Source organism: Ipomoea nil, unplaced genomic scaffold (genome assembly GCF_001879475.1).
Source record: "Ipomoea nil cultivar Tokyo-kokei standard unplaced genomic scaffold, Asagao_1.1 scaffold3056, whole genome shotgun sequence".
Taxonomy (NCBI): domain Eukaryota; kingdom Viridiplantae; phylum Streptophyta; class Magnoliopsida; order Solanales; family Convolvulaceae; genus Ipomoea; species Ipomoea nil.
The window spans coordinates 2,137,154-2,164,877 of record NW_017619484.1 but is presented as its reverse complement, the minus strand read 5'-3'; the positions used below and the strand labels follow the sequence as shown (position 1 = coordinate 2,164,877).

General features: G+C 35.6%; 2 protein-coding genes across 2 annotated transcripts; one reads left to right on the top strand and one right to left on the bottom strand.

Moving 5' to 3' along the window:
- Positions 1-3,959: 3,959 nt before the first annotated feature.
- On the bottom strand, positions 3,960-4,907 carry LOC109164031. The gene is made up of 2 exons (XM_019312784.1): positions 4,503-4,907; positions 3,960-4,141 (listed from the first exon to the last, which is right to left on the bottom strand). Exons 1-2 carry the CDS (start codon positions 4,840-4,842, stop codon positions 4,086-4,088), a joined length of 396 nt encoding a protein of 131 aa, XP_019168329.1. The 5' UTR covers positions 4,843-4,907; the 3' UTR covers positions 3,960-4,085.
- Positions 4,908-24,383: 19,476 nt separating this feature from the next.
- On the top strand, positions 24,384-25,736 carry LOC109164081. The gene is made up of 2 exons (XM_019312836.1): positions 24,384-24,701; positions 25,339-25,736. Exons 1-2 carry the CDS (start codon positions 24,453-24,455, stop codon positions 25,561-25,563), a joined length of 474 nt encoding a protein of 157 aa, XP_019168381.1. The 5' UTR covers positions 24,384-24,452; the 3' UTR covers positions 25,564-25,736.
- The last annotated feature ends 1,988 nt before the right edge of the window (positions 25,737-27,724 follow it).

Below are 27,724 nucleotides of genomic sequence, written 5' to 3'. Positions count from 1 at the left end.
AGATGATACCCATTCCGCACAGTATACTGCCCACGTAAATCACCCCTCCAATACCATTCATCCCTGTGTAGAGAAGAAACAGGTGTTTTCAGAATTCTCTCAATATCACCAACATAAAAAATATCACGGAGTAACTCGACGTCCCACTCCTCACTATCGTCCAGAAGGTTTGACACATGAGCCTCTCGAAGCTGTTCAGGGCAGACAATATGGATATACGGATCAACCGAATCTGCTAACCACGGACAAATCCAAACCGAAGTCTCCTTTCCATCCCTCATACGCCGACCGATACCCTGACTACTTAAATCCTGGCTTGCGAGAATACTACGCCATAGGTAACTCGGGTTGTTGCCAAGAGATGCGTCAAGCAAACCCCTCGCGGGATAGTACCTGGCCTTCAAAATCCTGCTGACCAAAGAGTGTGGTTTAGTAAGCAACCGCCACCCTTGTTTAGCTAAAAGGGCGATATTGAAATCACGGATACGCTTGAAACCCAGCCCCCCATAACATTTCGGAATAGCTATACAGGACCAACTAACCCAATGGATACCTGTAGAGTCACACGAGCCCTTGCTCCACCAAAAACGATTCATAGATTTTTCAATATTGTCACACACCGAAGATGGGAGCAGAAAGACCAACATGGTAAAGATCGGCATTGCTTGCGCAATACTCTTAAGAAGCACCTCCTTCCCTGCACGTGATAACAACTTTTTCTGCCACGAGTGGATGCAGTCTCTCATTTTCTGTTCAATGTACCTAAAAACTTGTGTTTTGTTGCGGCCTATGAACGACGAGAGGCCGAGATAACGGCCATAATCAGCTGTCTGCTTCACGCCAATGATGTCTGCCACATGATTTCTCATGTTAAGCACTGTGTTGGCACTAAATGTGATGCAAGATTTATCATAGTTTACAAGTTGTCCCGACGCTTTACTATACATGGTGAGGCAGTTTTTGACCTCTTCGGCTTCACTTCCGGTAGCTCTAAAAAATAGAAGGCTATCGTCCATTCGTAGGCAAAAAAAAAAGATGTGAAACCGACGGAGGCCCTCGAGCCACACTTATACCATTAATATCTCCTCGAGCCTCCTTCTGTAAAAGTAAAGACGAGATCTCCGCACAAATAATAAATAAGTAAGGTGAGAGAGGGTCCCATTTTCGAATGCCACGCGTCGGTATAACAGTGCCTGCCGAATCCCCATTAACCAAGATGGTATAAGTAACAGTAGTCACACAAAGCAGTATCAAATCAACCCAGCCACGAAAGAACCCCAACGCTAAAAGTATGTCCTCCAAGAAACCCCATTCCATTCTGTCGTACGCCTTAGCCATATCTAGCTTAAGGGCCACCCAACCAATATTACCAACCCGCTTTCTTCGGAGAAAATGACCCACTTCTCCCGCTATAATAATATTATTGGTTATCAATCGATCAGGCACAAAGGCACTCTGTGATGGGAAAATAATTAAGTTCAGCACCTCTTTCAATCGGTTAGCAAGGACTTTTGCAAGGACTTTGTACGCGACGTTACACAGTGAAATTGGTCGAAGGTTAGAAACCCTCTCTAGGATTTTCTTCTTAAGGATTAACACCACATTAGTGTTGTTAAACCCTGTAGGCAATTAAGCAACAGTTCGCAAAGCTCGTAGTAACAAAGGAAGTAAGATCATTGTCGACTATTGGCCAAAAAGCTTGATAGAAGGATGTCGACATACTGTCAGGCCCCGGGGCTTTATTAGGTGCCATAGAAATTAGAGCAGACTTGACTTCAGCTGGATCGACGGGTCGTAATAAATGTTCATTCATCTCATGAGTTATCCGTAGAGTTACAGAACTGAGGAAATCTTTGTCACAATCGGCGGCCTGAAAAATATTGTTAAAATAATTAATGATTTCACCGTGCATAGCTTGGCCTTCAACCCAACTGCCTAATTGGTCCTTAATCCTCAAAAGATTATTATTCTTCCTCCTGTTGCTCTTTAATATTTTTATTCTTCTTTGTTTATTTTCTTTAATATTTTTATTTATTTTTAAATTTAGTTTTTTTTTTTTTTTTGTGTTTAATAATATTTTTAGTGTAGTTTTTAAATATATAAATTTTATATACTAATACTAAACTTAATATTATGAAAAATTAGTTTTTTTTAGCGAAATATTTAATTATTTCCTTATTACCATTATTCTTGGTAATTCTTTATAATTATTTTATTGGCGAAATTGATTATAAATATTTATTTATTATTATGACCATTAATATAGATCATGACTGCAATCACCAAGCGTGAATTTACTGAGCTTGTTCTGGACGAGAGAAATTTTATTTTATTTTATTTTCATGGGCTCTTGATGTTGAGATTTATCTCACATCTATGCAACTTGAAGACACGAGCGTTAAGAAGTCCATGAAAAATGCCACCCAGAAAGCCAAAGCTTTTTTTTTTTTTTTTTTTTTTTTTTTACGCCATCATCTATACCTTAACTTGAAAAATAAATACATTACTGAATATGACCCCTATGTTTCATGGGAATCCCTCAAGAACCGTTAATGACCAGCAAAAATCATTGGTCTTTTTTAAGCACAATTTGATTGACTTAACTTGAGATTTTAAGATTTTAAGTCAGTGACGGATTATAAATTAGATTTACACAAAATTGTGTCCTAAGCATGATGTTTCTGGTACGGACTTGATTGAAAATACCTTACTCTCTTTTCACGCAAATAACCTTGTACTCTAATAGTAGTACATAGCAAAGAATTAAGCGAAACATCATGAGCTTATTCCCACCCACCCCCTGCTATTGGTGCAATACCATATTGCGTGTGTCAAGTTGGCCCTGCACAAGTTCCCGAAGCACACAATGTTGCCTAGTCATGCAATGCCAAGAGGGGCTGAGAAAGAGGTAAAGGCCGAAGTGGCAACAACAATAACTCTAGAAACTAGAATAACAAGCAAAATTATCCAACTCGTTGAGGACAACCACCTTCGTACAATTATAACTCTGGCCCAGCAGCAAGTATGCTTCAAGTGCGGGTGTATAGGACATTGATCATGTATGTGCGAATGTGCCACACCCCGAAGCATTTTGTTGAAACTTACCAACAAATGAGTCGTTATAACATGGACCACAAATAAAAAAAAAATACATTATTTGAATATTGAAAATACATTATTTTATAAATAATGTACATTCAGTACACAAATAATATATTTTTAGTAGATTAAAAATATACTTTGTATTCAAGAAAAGTACATTATTTAAGTACTAAAAGTATATTATTTTATATAATGTATATTCAATAATGTATTATTAGTATATTAAAAATGTATTTTTTATGGTTAAAATAGAAATTGTGTGAATCATGTTACACATAAAAATTTACCACTTTAGAGTTAGGAGGGTTGGTCACTAAAAATCGGAACAACAAAAACGCGTGATTCGGGGTAAACCGCGGGCTAGAGTATACTTAAATAAAAAAAAATAAAAAAAAAATTCAAATTTAATCTACACCGCTACACGCCTACAATACACTGGCTGATTTGACACATCCATTGTGAACGCCGTTATGCCGCCTCTGCCGGAAAAGATGGCAACAGCGCAGCGAGGACGAAACCGTGGCAACAATGAACGATTATATATGGCTAGACACATCCCAAGAACTAGTGGACGGAGAAATTTGTAAATTTGTTGCCGTGAAGAAGCAAAGCGGCGACGACAAAAACACAAAAGTACTATTAAACACAAAAATTAAATTTAAAAATTATAAGTAAACAAATACTAATGATAACAAGCAAAAAAAGAAAGAGTTGATTGATCTAAGTATGACTGATAAAATGGGATAAGTAGAGTATCAAACTAGAAAACATGATACTACTTTTGCTATCATTTTTTGACACATCAAAATATCAAATGAATAATTATCGCAATATTTGATCACTTAGAGTGCAAGGGATAGAAGCAACAAAAACAATATTCGATTCTTTAATTTCCATCTTCGTATTTACACAAAAGAATAAAGATACATATTATTCACTTCTTGATGGCAATAGGATACAGATAGAATGAATGAATGAATGAATTAGTTGACTTTAGCCACTGGCTTGTACACTCTTCCTCTTTCATTGTTCTTCTTCCCTGCAAAGACATAATCAACAAAACTATTAGTAATAGACTAAGAAAATGATACAAATATTATAAAAACTGAAGTAGTTATTACTCTATTAGTCATTAAAATATGACAAAGGTGAGGTAACCCAGTCAATGGCTAATGAACAAACTTATAGTAACAAGGCTGGTTACGAGTTTGAATCATAACCCTATGTTTTTGAGCCAGGGTAACCAGCTCTGCCAAGATATATAGGTGAGGATACAAACTTGTAACCACAAGGTCATGAGTCGAATCTCAGTCTTTTTCGTTTGAGCCATACCATCGGGTAGTGACGGTAGATTTCCATCGTTACACAAAAAAAATGACAAAAGGGACTGAGGAACATACTTGGTTTGGATCTTCTTCTGGTGTTGACAATATGTGGTATGAACACCCCAGTTCCATTGAACATTGCTGCTGAATCTTTGTTCTCTGTTCTCCACAGGTCTAGTAGCCACTGAGGCACTTTGCTTCTATCCATGCTGCCTGTCCACTCATACTCACATCCAACTTGCACCACTGACTTGTTATTTGGGCCTCTCTGGTTTTTGAGGTATCTGCTGCTTCCTTTCATTAATCCCGGAAACTCTTCATCATCATCTGCTGTCAATTGTAAGACTTGCTTCCTAAGTTCATCGAAGAAAACGTCGGGCTCGGCGCCACCTTCGAATTCATACCAGGAATTCATGTTCTTGAATTGTAGCTATGAAACTGGCCAAGAGGAGACTTGGGTGGGAATGTGGGATGGTTCATGTTGAGGATTTGGGGTGTGTATATATATGTATTATTGTGTGTGGGGGTTACAGGTTGCTTAGTGTTAATGTGGTATGATGTTTTGGTCAACTTTTGTGGTCTGGTCTTCTGTGAAAAGTCTCCCAAAGGATACAAATGTGAGAATATGTCTCATTCTTGGAAATTTCTCTCTTTATTTTTGTGTGTGGACTTAAAAGTTGGCAGTTGGAACCTTCTTTTACTTTTCTAATTATTTCGCAGTGGACTTCGGTCAGTGACAAATGACATATATGCCGTGTGGAATAATAATAATAATAATAATAATAATAATAATAATAATAATAATAATAATAATTAAAACTAAATTTATGTATACAAATTAAAAAGTGGGCACTAGCCCACTGATGACTTTTAACGTCAGTTATTTAGAACTTTTAAAGTCCGTTAAAAAGTGACGTTGATGTAGGCGACGTTGTATAGTAGTAAACATTCGACGTCGGTTAAATGAAAACTGATGTCGTGTGTGTGTGTGTGTGTATATATATATATATATATATATATATATATATATATATATATATATATATATATATATATATATATATATATATATATTTATTTATTTATTTATTTTTTTATTTTTTTATTTTATTTAATTTATACAACTTACAACGTCAGTTATTACGAAATAACCGACGATGTATACTTATTTTAAAAAAATAAAAAAATAAAACTATACAACATTGGTTATTTAGTAATAACGGGCGTTGTATGTGTTTGTTTTTTTTTTGTTTTTTTTAATATTACATTTATTTATCAATTTAGACTCAAAACTTTCTCAAATTACATATATCACAACCACATCCAAAACCTGTAGAATCTAATATTTTATAATCTCACAATTAATAAAAGTAATAAATCTCACAATTGATACTAATTAATAATACAATTTAAAATTATCAAGATCAATTATATTACTTCACGTACTAAAATGTATTTTACCATTTTTAACCACTCATCAATTAAGAACTTGGTCCATACGTCTCTAACTTGATCAATCTCTTGTCGATTGTAGCTCAATCCACCAACTCTCTCAACGATCTACAAAGTTGATAATTAATAAATAATTAGTATGCTAGCATTTTTAAAATTTGAATAAGAAAGGTATTTTATTAAATTACTTGCCTTATTCATTCCTCCGCATGCTTTTTGGAAAGAATTTCAAACATGTATTTTATCACATAATATCCGCATTCGATATTTCCAACTTGTTGGACACATTACATTCGAATTAAAATACAATTCAAATTTTGTTTAATAAAAAATAATAAAATATATGTAGTTTTACAAATGTATAAAACAGTTACCAAACATTTAATCCATTTTGGTTGACGAGTTGGTTTCTTTGCACTCAACATACTTGTTGATTTCACATACACACCTAAAAATATAAGAGATAAGTATATACATAAATACTTTATGACATCGTACTTTATTAATAATAACTATTAATACTTATTATAAGTTCACATACGTTTCAACTATATATATCTTTAGTGTCTTCACGTGGTTCGCCTCCAATGGAATCAAACCAATAGATTTCATTTACTTGAGGACAAATTGCCAACAACATCCAATGCCCACTACAAATAAATAATTTATTAGTTGTAAGTAAATATAATATATATAATAGAAGTATATTATATATATGTTATTTTATTTGAAACAATTAAAACTTACTCTGAAACATATGGGCCCGCAGTGTTACTGCCGCCTTGCCGTAGGCCGTGAAACTGGACGAGGAGTCCAGTGTGCGTGCGCGGGTGGAGCTGCCGAGGCCGGCGTTGATCGCTTCCCAGACATCTTTGGAGGTGGATTTGCCGACCGCCAGATGCATCACCTCATCCGAGAGGGATGAGATGAGAAGGGAAAGCAGCGTCTGATCTTGCTTGATCCACGCCTTATACGCCGGGTTTGGGACCGGAGTAGAGGTTGACGCCGTGGATTCACCGGTGGCCGGAGGAGCGTCGATCAACACGGGAGGACATGGATTTTCACCATCGACAAATCCCATGAGCTCCTGACCACGTAAAAAAGGAACCAATTGGGTTCTCCAAAACAAAAAATTTCGATATGTGAGTTTTATCGAAACAAAATGATGGGCACTGTTTAAAGAGTTTTGGCTTGAGGCCGGAGAGGGGGTTCCACCGGCGGTAATGGTACGCTCGGAAGAATTGGTGGACATATCGACAATTAGTCGATTGTTTTGGGGAGAGGATCGACCGAGGGTGGTGAGCGGAGAGAGAAAAAAAAAAAGTTCCCTGGTCTAACTGATACCAGATGAGATAATCAGTTTTCCATTCAACATTAACAACGATAAGGATTATAATTCAAATACTGTAACAACTCTAAGTAGCCCCTATCAACTAGGAAGACTAAGCCTATTACAAAGACTAGTCAACATAACATTAATAATACTAAACTAACAAAGGTAATAATAATAATATTGCTAACAGGGCTAAATAACATTGTTTTTGTCAATATTGCATGGTGACATTTATATACCATATTCGTTCATCTCTAGTATTTAATTTTGGTTGAATCCAATGTGGATCTAAGAAGCCATATATGGTCTTTGATGCCAAACCAAATTCGTTATAAAGACCCCTATTCAAAAATACAACCAATCATATATATTACTAATATAATAGTTGAAATAAAAATACTATAAATAAATAATAGTAAAGAACTTATTACCTTATAAAGAACTGCAAACAAGAAATATCTAACATCTCCATATTTAAGAAACGCATAATTTCCAACTGCTCAAGATGTAACTTATATTCAATATCGCTCACAATACCACGACGCATATCCGTCTTCATATTCCGTACTAATCCGAGAAGTATTCATCCAACTTTTATCCATAACAAGTCAATCTAAAATAATATTAACCCTAATTAAACTTTTGTTAACATTGATTCAACAAATATCTAAAATAATAATAATATAATATCTAAAATTGTTGTGGTGAGAGTAGACTAGGTAGTAGTATTAGTTTTTCGGTACACTAGGTAATGAATACAAAGGCAAGTAGATGGACAAAATAAATTACTACATAGTGACTTAATAACATGGTGGAACATCATGTTATTTAATTCTTACAAAATATTTATTGATTTATATTCCTAGTAATAAATAAACATTTCTTTCAAGGTTCAACCATGCAATTCCTAACACCAGGATTATGTGGTCCAATGGTACCCGGGTTGGACTTCCATTTGGAAGGTTGTGAGTTCGAGCCTTAGTGGAGGCGTTATTAGCTCTTTGTGTTTCAGTAGGTTGAGAAAGTATATGAACAGATACTACAATGTAATAGAGCTAGTAGCATTCAAAAAAAAAAAAAAAAAAAAACCATGCAATTCCTAACAATAATTCTTAAAATAATTCAAAATATAATATCAATAAATCCTAAAATACAAATAAATCAACATTATTTACTAAAATTCGAAATAAATTAATAATAATTTAAAATATAATATCAATAAATCCTAAAATACAAATATATCAACTTAATAATTCCAAATATACAACCAATAACTTATAAAATTCAAAATATATACCTAATAATTCCTAAAATTCGAAATACATTAATAAATAATTCCAAATATAATTATTGTACCTCTAATAATTCAGAAATTGAAATAATAATTAAAAAATAAAAAACTTACAATGGCTTGCGGCTGAGTGGCGGTGCGTCTGTGGTCTGGTGCAGTGGATGCTGTGCGGTTGGGAAGAAGAAGGCATCGAAAGGAATGTCGGTTGCAGTGCGGGGCGGTGTGGCGGTGGCTGAGCGAAACGAAGTCGAAGGGATTTGGCGGTGTGCGGGACGGAGAGTTTTTTTGTTTGGTTGTGCGAAATGAAGCCAATTTGTGAGGCCGTGGAAGTTTAATAAAACCCTACAACGTCGGTTAATAACAAAACCAACTTCGTAGGTTAATCGATTTAAAAAAATAATAATAATATACGACATTGGTTTGAGAACAAACCGACATCGTATATGAAATATTTTTTTTTTAAAAAAAAACTAAAATAAATTACGACGTCGGCTATATAGATAGCCGACGTCGTATTATAGTCTCTTTTTAAAAAAAAAAAATTATAACATCGGTTATTTGTAAATAACCGACGTTATATGGTTTTTAAAAAAAAAATTATAAATTGAATTAGGATTTAACGTCGGTTATGTAAATAACCGACGTTATATGTGAATTCTATAGTAGTGGGGGTGAAAATGCAATCTTTTCAACATGTATGCTTATTAAGATTCTTGAATTTTAATAGAAGCATGCCTTTGGTCAAAAGATCCCGTAACATCAACTTAGTGCTAATGGGCTTAATGATCACTATCTTATCTTTAACACACTCCCAAATGGTTAAAAACTTAATGTCTATATGTTTGCTTCAACGCCTACTTTTGTCATTTTTAGCCATGAAGCTAAGATTGCAACTAAGTTGTAACAGTAGACTTTCAACGACTTAGATATATATATATAGTATCCACAATTCTAAGCTCGAAAATAAAATTCTTGAGCCATACAGCTTCTAAAGTAGCATCAAAATAGGAAATAGGAAATGAACTCAACTTCTAAGATACCAACTGTACCACCCCCAATTTTCAGCATAATTTAAAACCATTAAAGCTTAAGAAATAAAGGCAAAGCTATCATTAATACCCAAACAGAGCGGAAGCTAAACATCAGTGTTCGGGTGCTATGCCACATCTAAGCTAGAGAACCTAGATGCACAGGCTAAAACTAACTAAACAAAGCATAATTCATAATCATTATCCGAATACAAGCATGGCTCACAGGCCGACTAACTAAGCTAATACTAACTAAGCCAGGAACCGCAGCTCCTTCTAGAAATCATTTTGTGTTCGCACCCGTGGGAACTGCATATTGAAGCTATGTCATGTTATGAAGAATGCAAAGAATTTCTAAATGCACATGAAATTCAAGAGGATGACCACATAGTCATGCAACACCTTGGTGGTTTTCAATTTGAATTTTTTGTTATACGAAATAGGACTTAAGCTCAACTTCTATATGCCCTAGGCGATGGGGACGATCGTGACATAGCTGCTGGTAGTGACGACGGATGTATTGCTGTACCAGCGAGGTCGAGCATCCATCCAAGTGTTTCGGTTGAATCACTTATATGATGTAGGACGTTAATGATTAATACCTTTGAGTTTTCGCATAGGCAGTCACTACTAACCGACTTCATTGTTGCGACGGAGTGTGGCAATGGCTTTGTTGATGTTATACATGGCACCACAACAATCAGGTTCCACAACAGTTACTACAGTCGTGCGTATAACGAGTTAGTGGAGATGTTTAGCATTATGGAAGAAGTTCAAACTTTGTTTTTTTTTTTTAACTTTGATGTAAGAACTATAAACTTAATCGTATTCAATTCTCTCATTGTGGCCTGGAAGTCCTTTCTGACCATTTGTGGGACTTTGAGATTTACGATTATGCAGGTTTGAATGAAGATATGTAGAATTGAAATAAAGTTTATTTTATGATGTTGGTCTCAGTACTTCTTCTTTACTATGACCCATCACATCGAAAACAAAATAAGTTTTGAAAAAAAATAAAATACATTAATATGACAATTCGGACTACCCTTATCCGATTTCTACATAAAATGCTAGTATATATATCTAAGGCCACACCAATACAACAACTACTAATGTCATCATTCTCTAAAACAAATTCTAGCTCTCCTTCTTTCTATTCTGTTATAACAACTGGATCTATTCGATGATTTTGAAATACTTCCTGGACTCACTCCGCTCTTTTGTCATCGAATGTTGTATCATGCAATAACCATCCGTGGAAGAAAACTTCAGTGCGCACGTGTAGATCGCAGACCCTGTGATACTTTTGTATGTTATCCCACTCGTGGTTGGGGTCGATATCTACTGATGTTAGGTTTATCAGTGCCCGCATCAAGGATTTTTGCAAATATAGACCATGCAGAACGATATGCTCTGGTCATATTTAAAAGTCTGCGACAAATATGTTTCCCTTCACGTAAGTTTTACTGCATTTTGGTAATTAATAATACCGATAGAAACCAACACTTTGCTTCATTTGTATTTTTTCATTTTGTTACTAGCTTGCAACGATGTAATGCATTTGCCTAATGTGAGTGACTACGCTACGACTTGGTTTACTATTCAAGTTACATTTGACCTACACATGGTAATTTGTTATCAATCTACTATCATTGTAACACTACTTTCATTCTAACATGTTGTATAAACTTCTATAATAGAGAATTCCAAATTGTATGCATCGCCATCTAATGCAGCATCTAACGACAAAAGCAATATTGTGGCATCATAGCGCATGGATAGAAGTTTATGTAGAAAATATGCAATTTACAACGGGAAATTAGTGATTTCAAGACGGAAAATGATTTATACCCTGGAGACATTGTCTTATTTCGACATACAGGTTTCTTCATTTTCGAATGTTACTTATTTAGCGTCAACTCTTACAGTCCAAAGAGAAAATTTAATCAATTTGGCGGAAGGAGAAATACTCGGCGGTTTGATCGCGGTAACATTACATTTATAGTGCATAAGGTTCTTCAAATATTTGAGTTTTACATACTAATTCATTTATATATATTATATTGTCCATCAATGTGCCAGCAAGGTCTGCAATACCACCAACATATGACTTTGATCAACTAGAGAGATGTAGATCTTTATATCACAATTTCGGTATGCTTTTCGCGGTAAGAAAAATTTATACACTCCAATTACGATTTAATACATGTCAATACTTACGAATCTCCTCTTACTTAAATATAGCGTGACCAATTGAGTGAATTTCTCCGCGACTCCATCGAAGTGGATGCGCCTCTAATATTCATCGTTGGAGATAGGAACTAGAACTCTACTTCCACTACACATTAATATTCTATGACGAACAGTGGGAGCAAATATATGATCATTTTCAGTTAGATGGATGCAACCGTGTTGTATTCTTCAATGTCGAACAACAAGTTATACTTATACTGCCAATTGCTATCGCCTGTAACATCGAGAAGATTTATCCGTGGTCAGTCAGTTACAATATTTTGGAGAATGAATATGGAAAAATCCACCAATTATCGACGTCAATGAGATGATTTTTCGTTAATGAATCATTCCCGCTATGTGAAATGCTTTTAATATTTGTTCTTACATTCCTGTAGTCAATGTTTGTTTTTTCATTAACTACGGTTTCAAAAAAAAAAAAAAAAAAAAAAAAAAACTATTTACTATAATTAAGGTCGGACCATCCGGGTGTCGGACCATTGGATTCCAAATTCATATTTCTTAAATTTTAAATTACGGATTATGAAAAACAAATGGACTTTTAGGTTGAACTTATCCCTGCAAATATCTCCCACTCTAAATCAATGAAATGTTATGTACTTTTTTAATATATTATTTTATTAAAAAAATTATTACATATTAAATAAAAACAAAACAAACTTAATACGGAAAAATACATAACAAACTATAAAATAAAATAAAATAAAAAGTGATACAAAATAACCTAAATAAAACAAACAAAATAAAAACATAAAAAAGGCGGGGGGGGGGGGGGGGGGGGAGGGGGACGAACAACTAAATGCGACGATGATGGGATGACACTTACAAAAAGAAAAAAAAAAGAAAAAAAAAAACAACTGTTTGGTGCGGTAAAGAATGCAAGAGTGACTTACGTTCTACAGATCAGAATACCGCTAGTGACACGTACTTGCATTTTGACGGCCATCACATCTGACTGGTAGGCTGACACTTTTAAAGTAAAACGCATGTGGGACTTGCATTCTACATAAGACCGCAAGTCCCACTTGTGTTTTTAGGCTGGGTTGTCACCTCTATCACATCTGATGGGCTGACACATCTGATGGGCTGACATTAAACTAAAACACAAATCAATGAAATGTTATGTACTTTTTTAATATATTATTTTATTAAAAAATTATTACATATTAAATAAAAACAAAAATCAAAACAAACTTAATACGGAAAAATGCATAACAAACTATAAAAAAAAAAATAAATAAATAAAAAAGTGGTACAAAATAACCTAAATAAAACAAACAAAATAAAAACATTAAAAAAAAAAAAAAAAAAAAAAAAAAAAAAAAAAAAGGAACCAACAACTAAATGCGACGATGATGGGATGACACTTAAAAAAAATAATAAAAAAAACTATTTGGTGTGGTAAAGAATGCAAGAACGACTTACGTTCTACAGATCAGAATGCCACTAGTGACACTTGCATTTTGACGGCCATCACATCTGACTGGTAGGCTGACACTTTTAAAGTAAAACGCATGTGGGACTTGCATTCTACATAAGACCGCAAGTCCCACTTCTGTTTTTAGGCTGGGTTGTCACCTTTATCACATCTGATGGGCTGACATTTTTGGACTTTAACAAAAACTAAAACACAAATGGGATTTGCATTCTATAAACTAACGCAAGTCTCACTTGCGTTTTGACCCACAGTTGTCAGCTCTCACATGTATGATTATTTGTTATAATAAAAAAATTATATACATATCAAACATTACATCTTTGGCTATAAATGTCTCATTGCGTTTGCGGATTTACATTCAAACATTACAATTTTTTTTTGCTTGGCCGCATTGCTTCTTTCTTTATTCTTTATGGGAAGTCTATTTTCTTTTTTTCAACTTTCTCATGCGCAGTATTTCATGCCACCGTATTTTTGGTGTGAAATCCAAAGATCAAAGAATTTCAACTAAATTTCGTGAATTTACATTTCGATTTGGGGTTCGCTAGTGTGGGCCTCCTTTGAGGGTTCAGCCAAATGAAGTTGATTGTCTGAACCTACAGACTTTGTGTTTCAATTCATATACGGCGTGCCTAAATAGGCGTGACTTCAAACAAGTCTACGCTAAGGAGTACACTAGAGTCCCAAACAAAAAAATGCAGAACTTCAGGGAAGCTACGTTTCATAACTGTGTTAACGACTTCCAAGAAATGAAAATTCAATGCAGTATATGAATATATGATGTATATCAATGCAGTCCTTGGAAATTAAATTTTTCGGTAATTTCTTTGCTAATTCATGTACTTTTCAGTATATGACTATATGATGTATATCTAATTAAGTTGTGTAATTTGCGAAATAGAATTGGTGTTTGTATACATTAATATCATTATCACAATTTTAGTATATGAATATATGATGTATATCCAAACTACTGTATTACAGTATATCATATCAATTGCAATTTCATTTTTTGGGCCATTTTTGTAAAACTCAAATTCATATTCCTTTGTTATATTAACCAAATCTTCATTCGGCTTCGATCCTTTTCGATCGGTTACCAAAAAACCAACCATACACAAAACACTCAAATAAATTTAACATTTAATACGGTAATACATATACATATCACATGTATTGTTTTTTACAAACAACGTAGTCAACGGAAGTTGGTTAAAAAGAAAGAATAATGCTAAAAGAATTTAGAAGAAATAGTTATTGCCTTTGCCTACAGTGAAAAGACTGTAAATCGCTAAACCCTTACAATTTTTTCCAACGTATTTATACTGCTCATTTTACCAATTAAGATATTCAGACAACATAAGATAAGGAATTCTATTAATAGTAAAAAAAAAATATAAAAAAAATTAAACTGACTGATAACTGATTTTTTCGATCGATTCGGTTATCGGACGGTTAACCAATATTTTGGGTTACGTTAGAAATGATGGACAACAAATGTAAAACATTCACTAACCGGACCATTGCAACACAAACTCGAAATCGGTCAAAACAAAAAAGGAAAAATGCGGTTCGGAACGCATTTAGAACATGCGTTTTTCAAGTCGCCGGAAATTGCGACTGGAGACCGGTCCAAAAGTAAAACGCATGTGGCAATTGCGTTTAAGGTATAATACGTAAAACGCATCTGGCTCTTGTGTTTTACTGTATGTACAATTCGTCGGAGTCCGACGGCGTTCCGGAAGCTAAAACGCATCTAGCAGTTGCATTTAACGTATGCTACGTTAAACGCATCTGCCAGATGCATTTTGCAGTATGTCTTTGTATACTATACGTATACACTTGCGTTTGAAGAAAACCCAAAAAAAAAATAATAAAAATAAAAAAAATAGTAAAGAGGACGTTTGGGACACACCTAAAATGCAAGTCCCAAACCTCCTTTACATATTTTTGTCAAAAAAAAAAAAAAAAAATCTACCCACATTTTGGGAAATACATGGATCTCTCTACACATTTGAGTCAATTTTCCCAGAAACACAAACCCACACCCTTTCATCAAAATGATTCTTTATATGTTCATCTCCATATACTAGTTGAGCAAGGGTAGTTTTCCCTATCCATCCCGCCCCCACTATGGAAATGACAACAGGGGGACCATTTCTTGCTTCTTCTTCTCCACCATTATTCTCCACCAACTTGCGTATTACAGCACTGGCATCATTGCATCAATATCCCGGCCTTGAATCTCTGATGCATCCACAAACGATGTAGTGGTGACTCGTTTTGATTGTTGATCAAGGTGTGATGAGGTTAGAAAATTGAACTGGTCTTTCTCTTTCATAATCAGATCTAGTCTTGAATTAAGTTCTTTTATTTTCAGGGTGATGTCTGGATACACAAAAAACCTTTTGATAGTGGAATACAAAAAGCTACTTATCTTTCTTCGAATCTCTGGAGCTCCATTCTCGGACGCCTCGATCTGCTGTCTGTGAGTTCTGATGCGCCACTCGTCCAGAACATCTTCCACGTCGTAGGAGAAATCTTTGACCTCTTCCACCCAGAGCCTGACGCCAATTTCTTTCAAGCTTCTCTTCTCTGCATCATTCAATACCTCCCTGATTTTCTTGAGTTTTGATAAGAGATTTTCTATCTCCTTCTCCACACCCTTTGCTTCTCTCAGTCCCTGGAATTTGCCCTTGATGAAGTCGTACAGCTCATCCACAACCTTGCAAGTGATGGCGTCGCCCAAGGCGGACATGGTTGACTATGTACCTCAAACTCAGAGAGTGTGAGAGATGATCTAATCAATTTTGGGACAATATGTTTATGCCTATATGATAAGGTTTGTATTGGGTGGACCGTGGTCCATACGGTCCAAAACAACCCAAAGTATATTATTCTTTTTTTTTTTAAATGCTACTGGCTCTATTACCCCAAAGTATATTATTCTAAAGTATAAAGTATATTATTTTAACTTAAAAAATACATTATCTTACTTAAAAAATTTATTATTTTAACACATAAAAGTACATTATTCTAATTCATAAAATACGTTATCTTATATAATTTCAAACGCATCAAATACATTTTCTAACTCATAAAATACATTATCTTACCCCAGAATCACTAGTGGAAATTCTGAAATTTCCGACCACCTGAAAGTGATCTTAAATTAAGTCAAAAGCCTTGTTCCGGCCACTTTTGGTATCCGGAAAAACCTTTGTTGCTATTTCCGACCACTTTTTAGTATCAACTTGATATAAGATTACTTTCAGGTGGTCGGAAATTCCATAATTTCCAGTAGTGAATGTATATTATTCTAACACATAAAATACATTATTCTAACTCATAAAATGCATTATCTTATCCCAGAAAGTTCATTATCAAACACAAACAACTGCAGTAGGCACTGTTAAAAAAAAAAAAATTAACACCAAAATGATATTATTTTGAATCGTAATCCACACAAGAATTTGCTAATGTGTACAATAGTGATGGAAAATCAATCGTTATATCGTGCACCAGGGCGCACAATGCATTGTAGCAAGGTCTCATATATATTTCCCAAATTGGACTCTCTCTCTCTCTCTATATATATATATATATATATATATATATATATATATATATATATATATATATATAGGTTCAGGTGCGGTGGACAACCCCAAGTGCGGTTGTGCGGTTAAAACAGAGCCATTGATTCTACTTAAATCATCAACGTCCAAGATTACTAAAATTAAAATAAAAAACCCGCGGTGGCAATTTGATAATTTTTGCATCTAGGTCAAAATTAAGGTGAGTGGTTCTATGATTAAAGTGCGTGAGGTTTGTATATAAGGTGCGTGAGTCTTGTGCGTAATGTGCGTGAGTTTTGTGCTTAAGGTGCGTGGGTTTATGCTTAATGTGAGTATGTAGTTGTTAAAACTTAAAGTGTGTGGGCTTTTGTGCTTAAGGTGCGTGTGATTTGTTCTTAAGGTGAGTTAAGTTTGTTCTTAATGTGCGTGAGTTTTGTGCTTAAGGTGCGTGGGTTTGTGCTTAATGTGAGTAGTTGTTAAAACTTAAAGTGTGTGGATTTTTGTGCTTAAGGTGCGTGTGATTTGTTCTTAAGGTGAGTGGAGTTTGTTCTTAATGTGCGTGAGTTTGTGCTTACGGTGCGTGAGACTTGTGCTTAATGTGAGTAGTTGGTAAAAATTAAAGTGCGTAGGTTTTGTAATTAATGTGCGTGAGATTTGTGCTTAAGGTGTGTGGGTTTTGTACTTAATGTGCGTGAATTTGTGCTTAATGTGAGACATTTTAAAATCTTAAGTGCGTGAGTTTTGTGCTTAATATGTTTTGTTCTGTGCTTGATGTGTGTGGTTTTTGTACTTAAGGTGAGTAGCTTGTGTTCTTAAGGTACTTTGTTTGTGGGCTTAAGGTGCGCCATGTTAATGCTTAAGGTGCGTCCAACCGCACAATCACACGAGAAGCATCAACCGCACCTGACCCCTTCCCTATATATATATATATATATATATATATATATATATATATATATATATATATGATCATGGTCACATGAGAACCTCATCCCATGTAAAAATTATAGACAAATCATATCCATAGATCAAAAATAAATTATCAACGGATATGATTAAAAGTCAACATTCTAAATCCACACACCTAATCACCAATCTAAATCACCCATAAATATCAATTAATGAGCAAATCTATCCAAGAAAAATTGTAAATTTTCGTCGAAATAGGTAAGACAACAACAAAATAGGATTTTTTTTATTATTAAATAATAAATTATTTTTACTATTATTAAATATAAGAAAATCTAATTGTTTTGTTAATGTCTGGTACTTTAATTTAGCAAGACAAACATGTTGAGCAAATGACAGCAAAATGGGGTATTGTGTTGTACTCTGGGTGACAGTGTGCACTCATGCATAACATCGTGTGCATCCCGTAGAATATCGTCGAAATTGTGTGCCCAATTATATATTGCTCTATGCACACTTAAAATTTGCATTGTACCTACTCTAATATTGCATTGTGCTTTTCTGCACATGTTCACATTAAAATGCACAAACACATCATGCACCACTATCAACAGCAAGGATAACAATGATAACAACTCAGTTGTTTCACATATCTAACTAGTGCAAAAACGCATCATTAGATGCAAACAACATTAGAAAAAAATGCACAAAAATAGTACTATAATGCACGAAGGCTATATTTATACATTACACTATGCACACTCTAAAATTGCTTTGTGCACACATTCACTTTGAAATGTACGCATGCATACACATCATGCACTACCAACCCCAGTAAGGAAGACACGATTAAAAACCCCAGTTGATTCACATATTGACTAGTGCACAAGAACATCAATAGATATAAACCACAATTCACACGCATATCTACTATATTGTACACTCGCCAATTTTTCAATGCACAAACACATCACATAAACAAAAAGTGCACACTAAGTCACAACAAGGTGCATACATACGACGAAAACCCAACAGTGAGGACATCAATGCAAATGTACACCTACAAAGGCCATAGTGCACACCAGTACATTGCTCGCGAAAAATATATATATGTCAATCACAATTAGAGGTGGCGTCGGTTCGGTTCGGGTGACACCCGAATTTTATTTCGAATATCCGAAAATTTCGAGTGATTTTTTTACACTCGATATCTGAACCAAATTTAATTCGGATATGTTCAGTTCTGGTGAAATTATTTCAGTTTTATTTTGGATTAGTTTGGATATACCCAAAATGATGTTTTATCAATTTTGAGTTTTTTTAATGATTATTATTTTATTATTTCTTTTATATACTATCAAACTAAAATAAGAAAAATACTAATAATTAACTAATAGGCTTTTAAAAATTAATGTATTATTAATTATGAAATACATTTTAAACTAAATATATAAATTATATTTTTATTTTTATAATAAAATTTTGGTTAATTCGGGTTTCAGGTCGAGTGTGAATAAAGTTTTAACACCCAATATCCGAACCGAATTTATATTCTGTTATACAAAAAATTAGAATATCCAAACCGATAACTATTTTTTTTTTTGAAGGTCAATCTTGCGATTGTATTAATGAATCAAAGCCGAAATAGTGTCAGGTGGGATAGCATCCCAGTACATAGCTTGATCCTGAGTAAATGCTAACGTAGCTAAAGTATGCGCATGTAAATTAACCTGCCTAGAAATATAATCCAAAGTAATACGATTAAAAAACGACATAAACGTCCTGCACTGGTCAACTGTGACCCCAACGTACGAATGTATCGGCGTATGATGGTGCCTGAATATCGCTGCCAATTCCATGCAATCCGTGAGTAAACTTACTGATGTGGTGTCCCGTTCAAGTAGCCAGGACAAAGCCTCCTTGTATGCCTGAGCCTCTGCCATAAGTGGTGAAAAACAAACTGGTAACTTGCCATTCCTTGCTGCCACAAACGAGCCATCTGGCGCTATAATTACCATACCGTAAGTAGCCTCGCCCGTGTCGTGCCGGAAACCCGCGTCCACATAACATCGTAGACCACCCCCTCCTGGACCATTCACGTGGTCCGTCGCCGGTGTCGGGTTGGTTCGGCCAACATGAGCAGTGCTGTACGCCTGCAGTGCTACGGTGGCTGCTCTGACCAACTGGGTAGGCCGCATCATTGATCCCTTCCAGACAGCTGAATTCCGGGTTCTCCAAATATAATATAATACTGCTACCATTAACCGGATCTGCTCCTCCGTCAAGACTGCCATAACCCCTTTTAGCCATGTTGTAAACGAGTCTGCAACAATATTAATAATAGGTAATTGTGTTATATTCCAAACAAGTCTAGAATATTCACAGAGCACTAAAGCATGCAACACATCTTCATGATCTAAACCACACATTGGGCAAGTTGGGTCCACCTCCACCCTTTTAAATATCAAGTTAAGGGTTGTTGGTAAAATATCACATATAGCTCTCCACAAAAAAGTTTTCCATTTCGGGGGTACTTTTATTTTCCACATTGCGATCCACTTATCAAAATTCGCTGGATTATTTTCATAATCTCCCACAATATGCCTATAGGCATTCTTTACTGTATATGTCCCCTTTGGGTCACTCATCCAATACCATGAGTCCTCATACTCAGGACTAACAGGGATCATATTTATTCGCTCAACATCTTCAGGAATAAATAAATCAGACAGAATATGCGGATCCCAGGTATGAGTTTGTGAATCAATTAGTCCTGCAACTCGCGCCTCTCTCAATTGCTGTGGCATTTCTGTTTGAATCAATGGGCTAGGATTGTCTCGTAACCACGGGTGTCCCCATATTAGGGTTGTCTGTCCATTCCCAATCCTCCTTCGCACCCCTGAGACTACCATTGCATGGGCCGCCATTATACTTCTCCAACAATAACTCGGGCAATTACCAATAGTTGCATCTGTAAAACTGGTTGTGGGATAATACCTTGCCTTATAGATTTTAGCTACGAGTGTTTCTGGGTCTGTTAAAAATCGCCATGCCTGTTTACCTAGCATTGCTATATTAAAATCCCTCAGCTCTTTAAAACCCATACCGCCATACTTTTTTGGTATGCACAACCTGTCCCATGCCTTCCAATGTATTCCCCTTTCTCTTCCATTGCCCCACCAATATTTATTCATAGTTCGCTCAATTGACTGACAAACTGTCTCAGGTAACAAAAAAACACTCATCGAAAAGGTAGGCATAGATTGTGCTACACTTTTCAATAATACTTCCTTACCGGCCTGAGAGAGTAGCTTTTTACTCCACGAACCAATTCGTTGCCTGATTTTTTCCTCCACATACGAAAAAACAGCTCTCTTGTTTCTCCCTACAAAAGATGGTAGACCCAGGTATTTCCCAAAATTGGGTGCTTTCACCACCCCCAAACAATTCGCCACCTGTGTCCTGTCAGCCTCCTGGGTATTTCTGCTAAAACATATATTTGATTTATTATAATTCACTACCTGGCCTGACAATTTCTCATACCTTGCAAGACACTGCCTTATAACTCCTGCCTCCTGGATATTTGCTTTAAAAAATAGGAGACTATCATCCGCAAAAAATAGGTGTGATACAGGTGGTGCCCCCCTTGCTACTCTGCACCCATGTATTGAACCTGCCAACTGTTCATACTGTAATATCATCGAGAGAGCCTCTGCACAAATAATAAATAAATACGGAGAGAGCGGGTCTCCCTGCCTGAGTCCCCTGGTTGGTTTTACGTGCCCCCCTTCTATACCATTAATCATTACAGTATAATTAACAGTCGTTACACACATCATAATGAGCTTCACCCACTTCTCACTAAAACCCATAGCAGTCAGCATCCTTTCCAAAAAGTTCCACTCCATTCTATCATAGGCCTTTGACATATCTAGCTTTAATGCACTCCATCCCACTATACCACATTGCTTTCTATTCAGATAATGCCCCACCTCCGCTGCCACCAGGATATTATCCGTGATTAGCCTTCCCGGGATAAAAGCACTCTGGGATTCTGAGATCAATCCTCCCATCAATGTTTTCATCCTATTTGCAACCATTTTGGCCATAATTCTGTAAATAACATTACTCAATGCGATGGGCCTTAAATCTGCTACTGTCTCAGGCATCTCTTTCTTCGGTATCAAGACAATGTTAGTATCATTCAATCCTTCAGGGAATACACAGGAATTCAAGGCATTAATTATAAAACCAGATACATCTCCTCCCACTATCCCCCAAAATTTAACCGATAACTATTTAGGTTCACTCAAAATTTAAAATTTGGCTCGGATTTCGGGTGTTGATTCGGATAATCAGAATTACGCCCACCCCTAATCACAACAATAAAAAAAATATTATAGTCAAACGATATCTACTATATCTACTATACTAACAAGAGCCCAAGAGAGTTAGGCCTATAATGGGTAGAAAAAATGGTACCAGATCATATGTTTATGAATCTGTACATAAAGAAGAAAAATAGCAAATTGATTCAATAGATACAAGAAATCTCAATACAGGAAACTACTCAAACAATCATACAGTGGAACTTTGCATCATGGCAACAGCACCGCCGGTGCCTCATAGGGGGGTGAAAACCTCCTCCATTAATGGGGGATTTGATCTGTACGTGTTTCATGGCAGTAGTACGTCTTTGCTGGCTTGCTTCCGATTTTTCCAAAGTGCTGTCATGAGTTGCTTTCTAATACGCCTTTTAGAAGATTGGATCTCTGCCTGACTCGTGTTTGAGTCGTTTCTATTTGAGGCGGAGGATCGGGGGATAAACAAACCACGATTATTGTCAAGTTGTCACAAGTGTACTGTTGCGCTTGAGGGCTTCTTTAACTAGCTCACTTGAACACCTCTTGGGGTCGTGCATCATCAATTCCTTCTTGGCCATTGTCATAGCACACTGGCTACTCATGACATCCCATAGACTAGTTGAGCAAGGGTAGTTTTCCTATCCCTCCCGCACCCACTATGGAAATGACGACAGGGTCAGGGGGAGCATTATTATTGTTATTCTCCATCAACTTGCTTATTAAAGCACTGGCATCGGATTTCCGACCTTGAATCTCTGATGGATCCACAAACGAAACACTGCTAATTTGAACATTATATTGTGCATAATTTGAACTATATATCCAGAATCAATGAACTAAAATTCCAGAATCGATGAACTAAAATTCCAGAATCAATGAACTAAAATTCCAGAATGAATAAACTAAAAATCCATAATGAATAAACTAAATATCCAGCATGAATGAAAAAAAAAAAAATCAGTTTCGATTCACGTCTAAATATCCAGAATCTATGAACTAAAATTCCAGAATCGAAACTGAATTTTTTTTTAAAGTGAGGTGCGCGTTTTTAATAAAACGACGTCGTTTTGCATCCGTATGTTACTTTGTATTATTTTTATTTGAAATGTTCTGAACTTCTAATTTCTAACACTGTTATTGACTTCCAGGTTCCAAATTCAGAGTTTAGACTAATGCCATTGAACTACTTGAGAGTTCCGGAACAACTAAAAGGTAAGTATCATATATCCATGCTTCCTTATAGCATTACTCAATTGTGTGTGTGTGAATATACTGTTAATGCACTTGTACTGTATAGTCGTTGGAGTCAAAAGTATTATGACTTTTGTCCTTGATTTATGATAAGATGGTACAAGTCTTTTAATGCTCCATGTCTTTAGTGAAAGTCATTCCTATGACACTTTTTGTCCGAATGATTTGCCCATCTGAGTGATAGACAACATTTTCATTGTTTCCTTTAATGAGTGTTGTCTTTCTACAAGTGTGTATTTGACTTGTTCACTTAGGAATGAGAAACGAAAGATTGTTCTCATCTTTCGTCTTTTCTTCTTAGACGAAGGTTCCTTTTGCAAAAGCAATCCATCCGAGACTTGCTTTAATCCTTCTTTCGTCTGGAAGCATCTTTCGATCACCTTTGAATCTTCATGTAGACCTATTATACTAGTCTTGTGCATGGTTTAACATCTCATGCCTATGTCATACGAGACTTATCTAACAAACGAAAAATAGGGTTCTACATTCTAAGACAGTTTGGTATCATCAAAATCTAAATACACTTGTTCCTAACAGATGATTTTGATCATTCCATATTGTGGAGTGAAGCTTGTATCAAGGATGATAGTGGCGAGTATAAAGCAATTAGGATGGTGAACAACATTGGCATGAACATGGATGCATTTGGGGCTACCAAAGAACATGGGGGAGTCCAAGATGTGACTGCCATTGGTCTGTGGGAATGGAACGGAGGAGACAACCAACGTTGGAAGATCATTCCCTATTGATCAACTCCGTCATTTATCTTCATACCACAAAATAAATGTTGCTATAGTCATTTTGTCACAGCAACAAATATTGTTCCTGACCCTTCACCTATAAACACGTACTAGTTTTGTGTATTTTAAATTTTTAATTGTGTACATGTATAACTTCAGAATGTATCAATAACAATTAAAATCATATTTCAACTCCTCCCCAAAACCACAAGATGGTGAAAGGGTCAAAACCGAAATCTTCTCTGATCTAACCTTTTCCGACATGCAAGCATATATCCATGCAACAATTTGACAATAAAATCAGAGTAAGAAACCAAGTTCTCTCTCCCAGCTTCAAATAACGCCCCAATCAAACCTTAAAGAAATCCAATAATTATAGGCTGCCACCATGGCAGCCTATAAATTTGTCTTCACCACCACCGCCACCCTATCCATCCTCTCCGTCCTCTTCCGCCTCTCCGCCGCCGAGACCTACTTGTACGACAACAACCTAAAAGCCAAATTGTTTCCAAACGTTGAGATAACGTTAGCCAATGACTATGACCGCACCATATACTTCATGTGCAAGCACACAGATAAGGACAATACATTGCACCCGCTGAAGGCAACCGAGACATATCGCTTCAACTTCACACAAGTACGTAACTTATATTGTCGGGCTGATTTTTAGATTTTTGTGGTCCCGTAAATAAATGAGGCCCTATCGAAAGGGCAATCTTTAAAACCAATAGTTAAGCTGTGGAACCGTATTCACCATGCGCATGGTGAACACGGGATAGGTCCATGATTTCTAAGTTGTACATTCATAATTTTTGTATTGTACATTCATAATTTTTGTACTGCGAAGATGAAATAATGCGATTGCGAAGAGAGAAATGTCGTTAACAACAAATGAAAAATAAAATTATGAATTTACAGCATAGAAATTATGGATCTACCCATGTGTTCATCATGCGCATGGTGAACACGTTTCCAGAGCATAATTTGTGCTTTAAAACCAATAGAAACCAGTTTCTACCACTGGAGTCTTTTAGGATTAATTACAATTTTATTTTGTTTTAATGTCTGCTAGGTAAAAATTAAATATTGGGTCCTCTAAAATTTGGGGCCCTATTCTGTTGCACAACTTGCACAGCTCAAAATTCGCCCTGTATATTATTGCATTAAGAGATCCACAACAATAATAATGTTTGTTATAATATTTGTACGTTGTAATGTTCATCAATTTTAAGTTAGATGTTCATTATGCTTATAAGCAAAGTTCACTTCTGCAGGTGGCGTTTCCAATGAGGTGGTGCTTCTTATACATCAACTCGCATTCATTTGGGTTCCTTTGGGTGTACAACATGCGATCAAGGTGCACCAAATGTTTTTGGAGCATCACCAATTATCCAAACCTTTATAGGACGGATCGTGTGAGGTGGGAAAGGCAGAAGCTATTTATGCCTCCTACTTTCAAAATTGATAAGTTTTTGGTTCCGGATAATCCTTGGGTCTAGTTTCTAACTTCAAAATCAACTTGTTCACTACAATTCTACAAACTTTATTTATGTATGTTGTACGTAATGCTTCGCAAGGTGTACGTCTATTGTTTTCTTAAAAATGTTTGATTGATGGGGGCTAGTTTGTAACTTGAGCACATTATTATGGAATCAAATTCTTTATTTATTCATGCTACGCCTCTACAAAAGTATTCACTACATGACATGCTATTGTTGTATTATTATGTGGATTTACATTGTATTATTATGTCGATTTACATTACTAGCAACTAGGGGTGTAAATGAGCCGAGTCGCTCGCGAGTGGCTCGTGAGCGGTTCGGTCAACGCTTGGCTTGAGCTCAGTCAAAGTCGAGCTCGAGCGGCTCGATTAGTAAACAAGCTCGAGCTAAGCCTAGGTATTTTAGGCTCGTGGCTCATCGAGTCGCTCGCGTGTCGTATATATATATATATATATATATATATATATATATATATATATATATATATATATATATATATATATATATATATTATAATATATAAAAATCATTCCAAGAAATATTTCTTTCGACATCTAACTCAGGAAAGTAAGTTACTAAGTAATATACTTGTCTAACTATTTTTAATTACTTTATTTGTTATCTAATATTTTTCTGCAAGTTGAATAGATATTTCTTGTAATGACGTGCTTATCCCGGAAGAAATATCTATGCACAAGGAATCAAGAACCATTGTTGTTGACTTGTATTTATGTTGTTGACTTATGTCTTGTAGTTTGTTGTGATTTGCGAACTTATTTCGAGTGCTTTGAAGTTTGAACAATGTTGTTGACTGTCTTCTAGTTTGTTGCGAACTTATTTTGAGTGTTTTGATTTGAAGTTTGTATTATTTATGTAGGGATAAAACAAAGCAGCTTAAATTTTAAAGGGAAAATTGTAAAAAATGCTCATTTATAAATGTCAATTATCAATGTCACCCTTGAATTATGAGTGGTGTAAATGTTGCCCCTCAATTATCAAAATGGTGCACATATAACCCCTCCCGTAACCGACATGTGATTCCCCACCGCTGTCCATCGTTGGTACTTCGAATCGAGGGAGGGAAAAAACAACTAAATTACATATTTACTCGGACTTAATGGTGTCGTACACTATGGGGAACTACATGTCCGTTACGAGAGGGGCTATATGTGCACCGTTTTGATAATTGAGGGGCAACATTTACACCACTCATAATTCAGGGGTGACATTGATAATTGGCATATTGTAGAGGGGGATTTTTTACAATTTTCCCAATTTTAAATCAAACAGCTCAAATTCGAGGTCAAAATCGAGCATTCGAGCCTAATCTTGAGCTTGAATTCGAGCATGAACTCGAGATCGAGTTTGAGCCTGATCTCGAGCTCGAGTTCGAACCTAATCTCGAGTTTGAATTCGAGCTCAAGATCAAGCTTGAACTTGAGCTCAAGATCGAGTTCGAACTCGAGCTTGAACAATCGAGCTGCTCGAGTCGAGCTCGAGCAGCTTGACAATTGTCGAGCTCGAGCAGAGCTTCCTTAAACGAGCTTGAGCTCGGCTCGGCTTGTTTACACCTTACACCCCTACTAGCAAGATCAGACACCCCTACATAAGTCAATGTTGGAAAAAATAGCATAAAATGACATTTTAAGTGATATTTTGTGAATACAGCTATCAATGAGGTTCACTCCGATTTTGGTCGGATCAAAGTGGATTCAGGTTTTTCGTGGTGAGACGAAGAGACTGATATATTGTACACTCAAAACGGATATTTAGTGAATGAGAAATTGATTTTCAAAAACTTTAAAGAAATTTTTGTCTCACATTGGGAAAACTAGATATCAAAGGGAAAACTACTCTTGAAAACTATTTATAAAATATCAAAGGGAAAAGAACACAAAAGTGAAGGACAAACCAGATAAGGAAAGTAAATGTTAACACTTGAAAATCATTTTTAACTCTAAAAAACAATTGAAATCTTAACAATATATAATATAGCCATATGGTTTGGTGAGTAATTATTGTTACAATTATTTTTTTAAATGGTGATGATGATTAATAGTCATTTATATTTATAAATAATTGTTTGGTCTTTAAATGTCAATTGTATGTTGCTACATCTAGAGTTAGAAATCTCAATGGTCTAAAAATTTTGATCTGT